We start from the raw sequence: 13358 nt of genomic DNA, 5'->3' as shown, positions 1-13358 counted from the left end.
ATAAAGGTGTGTTTTTTTTGCGAGTGCCTAAGCTCGTGAAAGATCAAAGTTAGTGATAATGTCCCTTGCTGTATATAATTTATTCACTGTTTGAATAACCATGGAAATAAAACGTTATCATTGTCAATTTCTAATGTATTTATTAAACTGTAATAACGTTAAATACAAATTCATTCCCATTAAAAATATGTTATTTGCCTACATGATACCCATGTCTGGTTCTTTCCTAAAAAGGCGAGTTCGAAAAGATGAAATTATTGTTTTAAAATAATTATTGTTGATCTTTAAAACACTATCGTTGCGTGTATGTGACCCCGGACCACAAAACCAGTCATTTTTTAAATCAAGATTTATAAAAAAGTTTTCCACTGATGTATGGTTTGTTAGGATAGGACAATATGTGGCAGAGATACAACTATTTGAATATCTGGAATCTGAGGGTGCAAAAAAAAATCTAAATATTGAGAAAATCACCTTTAAAGTTGTCCAAATGAAGTTCTTAACAATGCATATTACTAATCAAAAATTAAGTTTTGATATATTTACGGTAGAACATTTACAAAATGTCTTCATGGAACATCTTTACTCTATCTTTACTTTACACATTATCCTAATGATTTTTGGCATAAAAGAAAAAGTGATCATTTTGACCGATACAATGTATTATTGGCTATTTCTACAAATATACCTGTGCTACTTAAAGTTTTGTGGTCCAGGGTCACGATCTGCTATAGCCTACATAAATAGCCTATACACAAGAATTTAAGACAAGACAACTAAATTCATTTGAAAAGGAGCTTTATTTCAGATGTCCAAAGAGTTGTAACAACATCATTTTTATTGGTGGTAAGGTTTATTTTTCAATGCTTGAATTTTTCCATGTCATGGTTACTTCATGTTGCACTTCATTCTGTCATTTAATACTCCTCTCCCTCCTCTTCACCCTCACCCTCAATAGAATCAACACCGACCTCCTCGTAATCTTTCTCCAGGGCTGCCATGTCCTCTCTGGCCTCTGAGAACTCGCCCTCCTCCATACCCTCACCCACATACCAGTGCACAAAGGCACGCTTGGCGTACATCAGATCGAACTTATGATCGAGACGAGCCCAGGCCTCAGCAATAGCTGTGGTGTTGCTCAGCATGCACACGGCTCTCTGCACTTTAGCCAGATCACCACCTGGAACCACAGTGGGAGGCTGGTAGTTGATGCCGACCTTGAAACCAGTGGGACACCAGTCCACGAACTGGATGGTGCGCTTGGTCTTGATGGTGGCGATTGCTGCGTTCACATCTTTGGGCACCACATCACCACGGTACAACAGGCAGCAAGCCATGTACTTGCCGTGACGTGGGTCGCATTTCACCATCTGATTGGCTGGCTCGAAGCAAGCATTAGTGATTTCAGAAACAGAGAGCTGCTCATGGTAAGCCTTCTCTGCGGAGATCACTGGGGCATAGGTAGCCAATGGGAAGTGGATACGAGGATAGGGCACCAAGTTGGTCTGGAACTCTGTCAGATCGACATTGAGGGCACCATCAAACCTGAGGGAGGCTGTGATGGAGGACACAATCTGGCCAATGAGCCTGTTGAGGTTGGTATAAGTAGGACGCTCAATGTCGAGGTTCCTACGGCAAATATCGTAAATGGCCTCATTGTCTACCATGAAGGCGCAGTCGGAGTGCTCTAGGGTGGTGTGGGTGGTCAGGATGGAGTTGTAAGGCTCTACCACAGCGGTGGAGACCTGAGGAGCGGGGTAGATGGAGAACTCCAGCTTGGACTTCTTGCCATAGTCCACAGACAGACGCTCCATCAGCAGAGAGGTGAAGCCAGAACCGGTTCCGCCACCAAAGCTGTGGAACACCAGGAAACCCTGGAGGCCTGTGCACTGGTCAGCCTGAAAAGAAACAGTTTGGTCATTAACCCAACATAATATATAATTCATTAAAAAATTATATTTATTTACAACTGCCTACCAGTTTGCGAATCCTGTCGAGCACCAGGTCGATGATTTCCTTTCCAATAGTGTAGTGACCACGGGCGTAGTTATTGGCAGCATCTTCCTTTCCAGTGATGAGCTGCTCAGGGTGGAACAGCTGACGGTATGTCCCAGTGCGCACCTCATCTGTCAGACAGGTCAGTGTTTAGCCAACGGAGCACTTTGACATACACAATTATCATAACTTAAATCAAGTCCCATCCTCTTACCAATGACAGTGGGCTCCAGGTCTACAAACACAGCCCTGGGGACGTGCTTTCCAGCTCCAGTCTCACTGAAGAAGGTGTTGAAGGAGTCATCCCCTCCTCCAATGGTTTTGTCGCTAGGCATCTGCCCATCCGGCTGGATGCCGTGCTCAAGACAATACAGTTCCCAGCAGGCATTGCCGATCTGGACTCCAGCCTGACCAACATGGATAGAGATGCACTCACGCTGTGAAGAAAAGGGCAGAAGTTAAAAATCAAACCAAATAAATTTCACTGCGCCATGTAAACGTCAAGCTGGATTTCTCCTAACATTTAACCTTCTAAGGCTACATACAGCTTGTATATCCTGTTTCTGTGCAATAATATCCTGGTGAGATATTATGTCAGAGGAAGTGATCAGATAACACCCCCAGCTGCTGGTTTACTGGTAATGTCCATCAGCTGCATTAGTGATGCAGCCTACATCCCCATGAATATTTAACAGCTTCACCCACAGCCCTGAAATGCGATACGATTTGTGCAAATAAATAAATTAATTAATTTAATCGAGCGAATCATCCTTCGAATAAACTGTTATGTAAATAGGGCTATTCTTAATAGAACGTTTGTTTAAAAAAGATAAAAATAACAAATAAATAAATGACCATATCCTTTGGGAGGCGCTGCATCTCATGTTTTTTTTTTTTTTGTCCATTGATTCAATATGACACCATACCGGACAGCATGGAGCCGGCTACACCCAGATTATTTATGCGGCTCCATTCTCTTTGTTGTCTCGTTCTAGCGTGCTTCATATTGCCAAAACCTCCTATTTTTTCATATTCTTTATTAGGACACATGCGTGACTATATTATTTATGTAAAATACATACATTTAAATACATAAATTAAGAAAATTTCAAATACATCATTTACAAACCCAAAGCGTTTAGATTTTTTTTTACAAAAAAAAAAAACCGTATATTAAATAATTTCTTTAAATGTTTTTTATAAAGATATATTTTAGGCTATATAGGCCTACCCGAAATATTATTTAAATACCTAACAGTTAACATAAGATGCATTAAATGTCATTCAATAAGTCGAATAAAAATGTTTATTTCTATAAGTAATCAATATTAAGAATATGAATTCGTGCTCACCATTGTTCCTGTTAGTGTTGCTTGGCCGGGTAAGAAAAGAGTCTTGACGGAGAGATCTTACAGTTCGACAACTAAGGGGTCGGTGTAAGAAGAATAACGTTATAACGGTCTGACCTCACTTTATATACGAGTGTTGCCCGGGCGACTACGTTTCGTACCTTTGATTGGTTAGACGAGATGAAATCTGCCTAGTTCGCAGGGCTAGACTAATTTCTATTGGTTGTCAGGAAGATTAAGGTTAGTAAGACACCTCCCAGAACCTCACCCAATAGATCTGAAACACTAAAGCATCCCGAAAAACGTTTAATTCCAAGACTTAATTGTTCATGAAATAAAAGATTTTGTTTAAAATCAACTATTAAATCTTTAGTAAGCTGCTAGAAAGGAGAAAGGGTAAAACTGTAAGTTGATAGTTCTAAAGTTCTAAGGGTTGTTCTCCTTCAATATCCTATTATGCTTTTAATGACTCAAAATTGGTTGTATTAATATAACCAATACCATACATCAGGATTTTATTATTATTATTTATTATTATTTTCATGTTTTCAAGATGTATAACATGTGAACCTTTGTCTACTAGCATCTTTGTGTAACTTGATCAACCTATTCTATTCTCCATCTGTTCTCATTGATACCTTCTGCCCCTTTTAAGAGCTTTGCCTGAGGTAAATTTTGGAGTTGTCACATATTCTTCTCCAATTCTTTAAGCGGTTATCTTTGTTCTCAGAAAAAAAAAACTAGAAGATGTACTATTATATAGCCTATAGTTTAACCAAGTTAAACTTAAACCAATTTCAAATGAGCTACTGGGATGAAATCACTATCAATACTTGATTTTTTGAGGCGACAGCGGTTGTTCTAAGACTCTGCGTAAAATATAAAGAATTTGCGATGTGTTTTACAACCTATTCTGTAGCTAACTCAAGAAATAATAGCTTATGACAATCAGAATGCCATTAACCAGCATCTTCTCACTAGTCTTCACTAAAATGCATATGAATCTTGATGTATAACTTGATTATTGAAATGTTTAAAATGTTGAGTCATAACCCTATGAGGTGAAATGACCCTGCATAGACGCTGAGAAATATAGGCCAGGGACTAAGATACCCAACCCCCCATTTCCCTCCTCCTCCCAGGCTCCAGCCGTTGCTAAGAGATGAATAAGGGAGTTGCTTGGATACCGACTAGTATCCTGGAGATAATACACAAGCCTACATTAACGGCCATTATGTATAGGTCACATGACCCAGAATCTGAATAGCAGCACTCAGGGGGAGGATGCAGCTGCCCCAGCAGGGAGTGAGGGGCAGGCCCATCCTTTTTACCACCAACTCTTCCATCTGGTCCTATTTGGTTACCCTAATACTACATTCTGTCATCGTCAACAGAGCATCTATCTATCTATCTATCTATCTATCTATCTATCTATCTATCTATCTATCTATCTATCTATCTATCTATCTATCTATCTATCTATCTAAATACATTTTTTAGAGATGTATTGTACCTTAAATGCAAGTAGATATTTTCAGCTATTGTCTTCATCGCAGATAGTAGAAGACACTAATACTGAGAGTTCTGTTAGTATAAACAAAATAAAATGCAACATTATGAGGATAAAGGTATATGTGACCCTGGACCACAAAACCAGTCTTAAGTCGCTGGGGTATATTTGTAGCAATAGCCAAAAATGCATAGTATGGGTCAAAATTATTGATTTTTCTTTTATGCCAAAAATCATTAAGAAATTAAGTAAAGATCATGTTCCATGAAGTTTTTTTGTGAAATTCCTACTATAAATATATCAAAATGTAATTTTTGATTATGCATTGTTAAGAACTTAATTTGGAGAACTTTAAAGGTGATTTTCTCAGTATTTTGATTTTTTTGCACCCTCAGATTCCAAAATAGGCATATCTTTGTCCTATCCTAACAAACCATATATCAATAGAAAGCTTATTTATTGAGCTTTCATGTGTTGTATACATCTCAGTTTTGTAAAATTTAACCTTATGACTGATTTTGTAGTCCATGGTCACATATTTCCTCTAATAAATTTTATGTGAGCCCAAAAAGATTGTTTTCCAGAATCAATATTTTTTTTGAGCCACTCATAGTCATCGGCCTTTGAAAGATGTTTGTTTTAGGGAACATAATGTTTGTACTCTATCATGGTTACTTGCTTTGGATCTGCTGCCATAAACCGTCAGACTTCTGCAATATATATATGGGCTATTCTACAGAATTGGTGCAAACTGCTGTCCCACAAACAAAAACATTTAAAAAACATTTAAGAATTTAAATCTTAGATGTTTACTAAGATCCTTCGATTATCCATCGAAATCCACAATAATATTTAATATATCAGTAAGCCTATATAAAATCATCATTTATTGGTTCCTTTAATTGGGGGGTGGCTGTCCCAAACCCTAACCTTTACATTTCAACTTATGAAAACAATATTAAACACATTTTCATATTTTATATTTCATTGTTGTTTTTAAAAATAGAATTTAGATTTTTTTTTTAAAGTTCTAAATAATATGCATTTTATATTTTCTTTGTAAATCCTAAAACATTATGTAAAAAATGTGTGCCGCATTTTCATGTCACTAACGAAACAGTGTATGTTTTAGTCCATTTGCTGAGGCTGATTTTAACCCCTACATTTATGGAATCATCAGGAAATATTCATGTGTCACTCTCTCTCATAGCTAAATAGGGAGTAGTGGGCCCCATAATTTTTAGTTTTATATGTGTACCACTATTTAGAACTGTGTTAGTTAACCATGTGCTGGTTAACATCTTTGAGAAAGTATCTAAAATTGTCGCTACCGAAACAGTCACAACCGATCGAACGAACGAATGGTCTGTTTTTTTATGGATGTTATCCCATTAAAATTTGTTTATTTCCACCAACTAAAGGATTATGTGTTCCCATTTGTCACTACCGAAACAACATGTTTTAGTCGTGATTGTCATGGTAGTGACAAATGGGAACACATAATCCTTTAGTTGGTGGAAATAAACAAAATTTAGTACAGTTATACAAACGTTTAGTATTTTGGTATGTTTTAGTAGTGGTTTAGTATTAGTTAAAATTCTGTAATGTGATGTGGTCACTACCAAAACATTACCGTCACTACGGAAAAATGTGCTGTCGCGACCAAAATGTTTTGTCAAAAATAAAGTACACTGAATTATCAACCAGGATGTTATGATAATGTTTGATGCAAAGTATATTGACACTAATGAATCCTTAAGTTTGAAATTAGTATGATCAACCTTTTGCCCAAAATACAACAAATCTCCTAAATCACATCTGAAATGTTGTTAAAACTGTAATTTCTATTGATTTATCTCTGGCAACTTTTAATAAAATAGAACAATATATATATATTTACAAGAAAGGTGTAAGCAAAATCTTAATAGGTTAATATAACCTTTTTTATTAAATGACATATTACAGTTTTTCAGTAGTGACAAATTTGGGATGAGGACAACTACTCCAAAACTTTCTGAAAATACAATGAGAATTAAAGCTGCAAGCAGCGATGACCGGGCCCTCGCCGTCTGTGCAGTCGCCATCCCGATAGCATCAGGAAAACGGTGCCCAGTTGGCACATGCATTCACAGTAACCCTTTGGACTAACCCTTACTGTCTCTCCTCCTGTCTGACTCTTTCTCTTACAACCCATCCCCCCTCCTTACACTCAGCCACTTACCACACAAACACACACAGAGAAGAGTGAGATCAGATATGTTTTTTTTATTTTCTTTCATTCGTGGAGTTTTATATAATTATGAAATGATCTGTGTTTGATCAGAATGGATAGTTATTTGTATGAAAAAAGTTTCAAAGAGTTAGGATGCTGCACTTTAAATATATAATAAATCATTGAAAATGTAAAAATGAAAATGAAATTCTAAGCATGATATCTGCCTCAAAAACACAGGAAACAAATATTTGAATCTATTTTTTATTTTTATTTATTTGCCATGGCAACAGCATTTGATGCATCAGGGACGCCTTTACAGACTCTCATCGTTTTTTTTATTTTTTTTTCATTATTCTGATGAAGTTTGAAGAAAATCGAGTACAAATATATTGTTCGATGTTTGTTCGTGTTTGTTAGTTCATTAACCATTGTTAACAAAAGAGACCCTATTTTAAATAGTTACCATGTTTTATGGTCTACAATCATTTTTAAATTTTATTTTAATAATCTATAAGAATCTGTGAAATAATTATAAACAAATACATTAAAAATAAATACATATTAACTTAGTTGATTTTTTTGGTCTTTTTGTATTTGTTTCTCATTCTAATTAAGTGAACTGAGCAGTATAGTGTCATACTTATAAGATTTTTTGTTCTATCAGTGAGAGTGTATATATGTATTTAAATCATATAACTTTTCCTTAAAAGATTAAAAAAAAAGATTTTAATGCTCTTTAAGCACCTATACAAAATAATTATGTATAAGTACACTGACAATACAGTACAAATCAACTGATTCTATGGATTATTGTCATTCTTATACACTGACAATAAGCTAAATAGCATTAGAGGTCAAACGATTCCTTATGTTATGAGGACCTCTAGTGTTCATCCCTGGTATTAGAGCTTTAATCTGACAAATTTATATAACACTTTTAATGTTTTTGGGGCCTCTGAGCATGATAACATTTTGAAACTACACGTATTTCCTAAGAATTTCTTGTTCTTTATATGTAAAAAGTTTTGATGAGTTAGAATAATGCAATTCAAAGATATATGAAAAAACTCTTCATCTTTTTTATTGTTACTTTCATAAATCACCACATCAACACCGTTCAAGATATCCCAAAGCCGTTCACAATATAGGGAACATTTTCCCAATATTCTGAGGATGACGATAAGAACAAGTAATTTATGATGATAACAAAATGTTATTATTGCTTGCTTTACGTCCACCACTTCTGCTTAAATGTCATCGTTATCTATCTGTTCAATTTGTGTGTGGATATTGCTTTGCAGGTGACACCTGTTATAAGACATCACTTTTAAGCGCTACATAACTAAGAATCAATTAGGAAAACGGTGCCCAGTTGGCACATGCATTCACATTAACCCTCAGCCAGTTTGGATTTAAAGTTTGAATTGAAAGGGTAAAATTTTAAAATCAACACACAGACACATACACACTAAATATACAATTTTACCATCCAGTTTCATTTATTAACATTAACTATATTAGTTAACATGAACAATAATTAAATAGCATTTATTAATGTTAATTAATATTAAAAGTACTCATATATTGTTTAAAGGTAAATTAGTATCTTTTAACATAGTGTATGTACTGTGAATAAACATGAACATGAACACAGTTCATGTGGGTGTACAGCAATACACAATAAAGTGCTCAATAAACCCTTCATTCTTTAAAAATATCTTTAAAAATCAAGTTGGGTATTGTAATGGGGCGATATATAAATATAACTCATCTTAAAATGGTACAATTTTCAGATGTTTTGAACAGATAACAGCAAAGTTTGTTTTGTTGTCAAAGTTTGTCTTGAAATTGTTAGTGTTTTTTTTATTCAATCTAAAATTTAAATTATGAAAATAAATGTCTATCAATGAAGATAAATCGCTCATGCTAAAAAGTTGTATTTTTCTTAATCTTTTGCTATGTGACTGAATAGGACAAGTTCATGGTATAGTTCAGTAAAAAATAAATAAACAACTGCAATATACAAAGAATGAAAGAGTTTGTGACCCTTTATATTTTCTTAAAGATCAGACTCTCAAAGTTCAGACATATTTATCTAGATTAAACTACAGCAGGGGTGCCCAACCCTGTTCCTGGAGATCTACTATCCTACAAAGTTCAGCTCCAACCCTGAAGAATCACACCTGAACCAGCTAATTAATCTCTTAAGTAGCACTTGATAATTACAGACAGCTGTGTTGGAGCAGGGCTGGAACAAATATCTGCAGGTAGGTAGATCTCCAGGAGCAGGGTTGAGCAGCCCTGAACTACAGCAATGTGTAATGTGCAATAAGCATCTTCCTCAAAGATGGTCTGAAGCAAAACAGCATGTTCCACTGGTCTCTCTCCCTTTCACCCCTCCCCCCTTCAGTCACTCTTAGTGTCAACACAGACAGTCAGCCCAGTGACAGCAGGTTACTGAGTTCTTATTTTAATTTTCTTTAATTCATAGAAGCGTGATTAGTTATGATATTACCAGCACTTGCTCATGATGATTAGATCTTTGTGTGAAAAAAGTTTTAAAGAGTTTGGATGCTGCACTTTAAAGATATAAAAAATTAGGGTTATGTTTTTTACTACATCTTTAAAAAATCACCACGTCAACACCGTTCAAGATATCCCAAATCCGCTCGCAATTTAACATCTTCAGAATCTTCTCTTCATGTTAAAAAAGTTTGGTGTGAAAAGCTTTTTTTTCTTAGAAGGAGTGTGAATTTGTTTACAGCCTGATTTTTCAAAAAATCCACATTCAAATCAAAATAGCCGGCTTCCTGTTGGTCTTAGCTAATGAGTTTAATTTAGAAAGTTGTCCAGTTTGATGAGAACAATATATGTACAGAGTTTGGTGACTGTAGGAAAAACTAACCCCCCAACTTTTGTCAAAAGATGGCGCTATAGAGTGCCTGCTCCACGCCCATTTATGACCTTTTGCCAGTGTCTAACTATCATTAATATTGATGTGTGTGTTGAGTTTCATGAAATTCTAAGCATGTTATCTGCCTCGAAAAGACAGGAATCTAATTTTAAAGTTTGAGACGTTGCCAAGGCAACAGCATTTGATTTATCATCGACCCCTTTACATATTCTTATCGGCCGTGTTTTGACATGATTTTGATGAAGTTTAAAGAAAATCAAGTAAAATTAAGAGGCTGATTTCAAAGCATTTTGAAAATGACACGCTTCCTGCTGCCAGTTGGTGGCGCTATAACTATGACTCATAATAGTCACATTTATGGAATCGGCATCATACAACGAACAAACTGGTGAAGTTTCATCAGAATCAGGCAATGTGTACAACAGTTATTAGACACTTCCTGTTTCTCATTTCTCGCCTTAACTTTGTCGCCTTGCCACGGCCAAACCGTTTGAGATATCAAAAATCCCCTCGCAATTTAGCGTCCCCTATGTCTTGAGATCATGCTGACCGAGTTTGGTGACAATCCTATGGAAACCCTGGGAGGAGTACGTTAAATTCCAGAGCATGCGCTTTTTAAACAGCCCTAAATATCTCACTTCCTGTTGCGTGGAGCCTATGACATAGAGTACAAAAGTTGTTCAGCTCGATGAGTTCTATATGTGTACCGAGTTTCATATCAATACGTGTAAGTATGTGTGCGCAGTACATCAAATTTTCAAACTGTGTTCCAGGGGGCGCTGTAGAGGCCCTGAACCACGCCCGGGTCCCAGCCTCTGTGGCGTCCGGACGACGGCAGATTCCAACGTGTGTGCAAATTTTCAAGAGTTTTTGAGTATGTTAAGGCCCCCAAAAGTGCCCAAACGGTTGAAAAAAAAAAAAAAAAAAAAATAAGAACCCTTAGAAGAACAATAGGGCCTTCGCCCTTTTGGGCTCGGGCCCTAATTAGCTCCACAATTACTAGAAAAGTGTACCTTGGATATTATACAATTTGCATACATACAAAATTTGTGGTTAAAGACCACAAAATCTTTTTTTTTTTTCAAGATGTTTCCAACTCTGACTTTGAACCAATTCTGTAGACTTTTAAAAATACACAGTGATACCATTTTTGGTTCCACAAAGAACCATTGAGTCAAAGGTTCTTTAAAAAAACATCTCTTTCTTACCTTTTCATAATCTGAAGAACCTTCTTTCGCCACAAAGAACCTTTTATGACCTTTTACAGTAAGGTTCTTCAAATGTCAAAGGTTCTTTATGGAACCATTTTGACAAAAAAGGTTTTTTATGCCATCGTGAAGCACCTTTATTTTTAAGAGTGTACATATCCTCTAAGACTTGCATTTAAAATATTTTATTGCATTTGCTCAATGCAAAATTCTTATTTAAGCCTTTATTACAGTTTGCTTAAAACCAGTCTATTCTTAAATGCTTTTCCCTCTCTTCTCTCTCTTTCTCTTCCCTTTCCTTGTTTTCACGCATGAGTGTTTATAGGCTGGTTGCTAACAACAGTCCACCAGTGAAGACAATAATCCTACAGGTCTCATATAGCTCCGCAGACATGTTTAGAATAATAATGCTTTCATATACCTTTAGGAATTCACTGTAGTTCTTAAATTGTATGAACGTTCATTAATAATGGTTAACCCTGTATCTGAACTATTTTGTAACACCCTTGCATGTTTAGTTTTTCAACTGTGCACTTTTGTAGGCAAGTTCGAATGCACTTGCTCTAAGATGGATAACATCTCTGTTGCTTTTTCAGCATAATCTGATTTTGCTCACTGCAGTGCACAACCCATTAAGACAAGAGCCAGAAATCAATATTTTCAATAGCGCAGGCCTAAAACAGACTACAGCTAACCTGCAGGGACAAGAGGTTATAACAGGAAAAGCACAAGATATAACAAAACACAGATATGCAAAGTGATTTGCAAATACTGAAGGACATGATATGATTATCTTTATTTAAATTCACAGCTTCTCTTTTGGCTTAACTACTTCCAGATGTTATCTGCTATTACACTGGAGACATTGTGATAACTGAACAATAGAGTTGAAATAAATGCATTAGACAGATTATTGTTACTTATATCAGTGTTTAAATTTGTGTAAAGACAGTATCTGGTTACTGCATTATTTATTAGCAAAACCTGCTAATATAAAATATATATCAAGTGCAAAGGCTTCTCTCTAAATGGGCAATACTTTATATATTCGTAAGCACTCCAAGCATTTAGCTGATGTAAAAAAATCCATTACTCATTTATTATGGAATACAGACTGACATTAAGTACACACAGTGAGTGGCAGAATTCCAAATAGGTTGTAAGGTTTATGTTTAAAGTTTGCTCACCACTGGCAACTGCACACAGACCCGTCCCTCCCATCCTATTCTCACAGCAGCAGCTGTGAAAATTCCCTGCAGTATTCTAGCCAATAGGACACTTCCGACGGAATGCTAAGCTTGAATCTTTTGAGATGTTTGCTATGTTGTAAACAAGCACACTTGTGATTGGATAAAAAATGACAGTGTGGTTATATTAACCAATATAGTCAAGGGTTATTCCGTCATATTTATTTTAGGAAACAAGAGTCTGAAAGACTCAACAAACTGCCTTAAATACCAGAGATAGCTGAGTTGGGGAAGTAAGTAGGAGGCTCAAACCAAACCAACCCTGCAATTAGGAATGTGCAGTCATGTATTCGTTTAAACACACACAAACAGGCTTCCAGTTTTGCAGAAAGCCGGTTACAGATGTGAACAGCTCACTGACACTGACAGAGCAGGGGAAAAAAGAGTCAAGTCGTTCACGTGACAAATGCGATGACATCATTTTAACAAAATCTAGGACACAGAGGGAGGAGAGACAGCAAGCAGGACAGTGGGAGGGCTCATGGTACCATGCAACACTAGGCTCAGTGTGATAGCATCTACTGTGCGACACTATCTGCATTTAGATACTTTATACGTTCATGCACAGTGTTCACAAACTCAGGACTGTAAAATGTCAGCTAACCTAAAAAATGTTTGCAGTTTGCTGATCTTGGTGTCTCAAGCTACTAAAATGATTCAGTATTAGTCACTAACTTAACCTCAGCTAACCTTATGTCCTTAAGGGTGCCTTAGAATGAAAAACTGTATTTACCTTGGCATAGTTGAATAATAACAGTTCTGTACATGGACATGACATACTGTGAGTCTCAAACACCATAGTTTCCTCCTTCTTATAGAAATCTGGTGTTTGGAAAAGACCACTGAAAAATAGGCTAAACCTAACATAACAGTGACTAGAGTTGCGATCATTAATAGTTACGCCCCCAACATTTGCATAG

The 13358-nt window shown here is 36.1% G+C and overlaps 1 protein-coding gene across 1 annotated transcript; it reads right to left on the bottom strand.

Moving 5' to 3' along the window:
* Positions 1-781: 781 nt before the first annotated feature.
* tuba1a (tubulin, alpha 1a) lies at positions 782-3484 on the bottom strand. The gene is made up of 4 exons (XM_073822833.1): positions 3348-3484; positions 2210-2432; positions 1978-2126; positions 782-1898 (listed from the first exon to the last, which is right to left on the bottom strand). The coding sequence occupies exons 1-4, from the start codon at positions 3348-3350 to the stop codon at positions 918-920; spliced, it is 1356 nt and encodes a 451-aa protein (XP_073678934.1). The 5' UTR covers positions 3351-3484; the 3' UTR covers positions 782-917.
* Positions 3485-13358: the final 9874 nt, after the last annotated feature.

The sequence above is a fragment of the Garra rufa genome, chromosome 18 (genome assembly GCF_049309525.1).
Source record: "Garra rufa chromosome 18, GarRuf1.0, whole genome shotgun sequence".
NCBI classification, from domain to species: domain Eukaryota; kingdom Metazoa; phylum Chordata; class Actinopteri; order Cypriniformes; family Cyprinidae; genus Garra; species Garra rufa.
This window is presented reverse-complemented; position numbering and strand designations above follow the sequence as displayed.

What these genes read in the sequence shown, in the direction of transcription:
- tuba1a (XM_073822833.1), bottom strand. An exon ending in CCTGGAGCCCACTGTCATTG is followed by an intron (nt 2,127 to 2,209) that starts GTAAGAGGATGG and finishes CCTGTCTGACAG; the next exon opens with ATGAGGTGCGCACTGGGACA. An exon ending in TCGACAGGATTCGCAAACTG is followed by an intron (nt 1,899 to 1,977) that starts GTAGGCAGTTGT and finishes GTTTCTTTTCAG; the next exon opens with GCTGACCAGTGCACAGGCCT.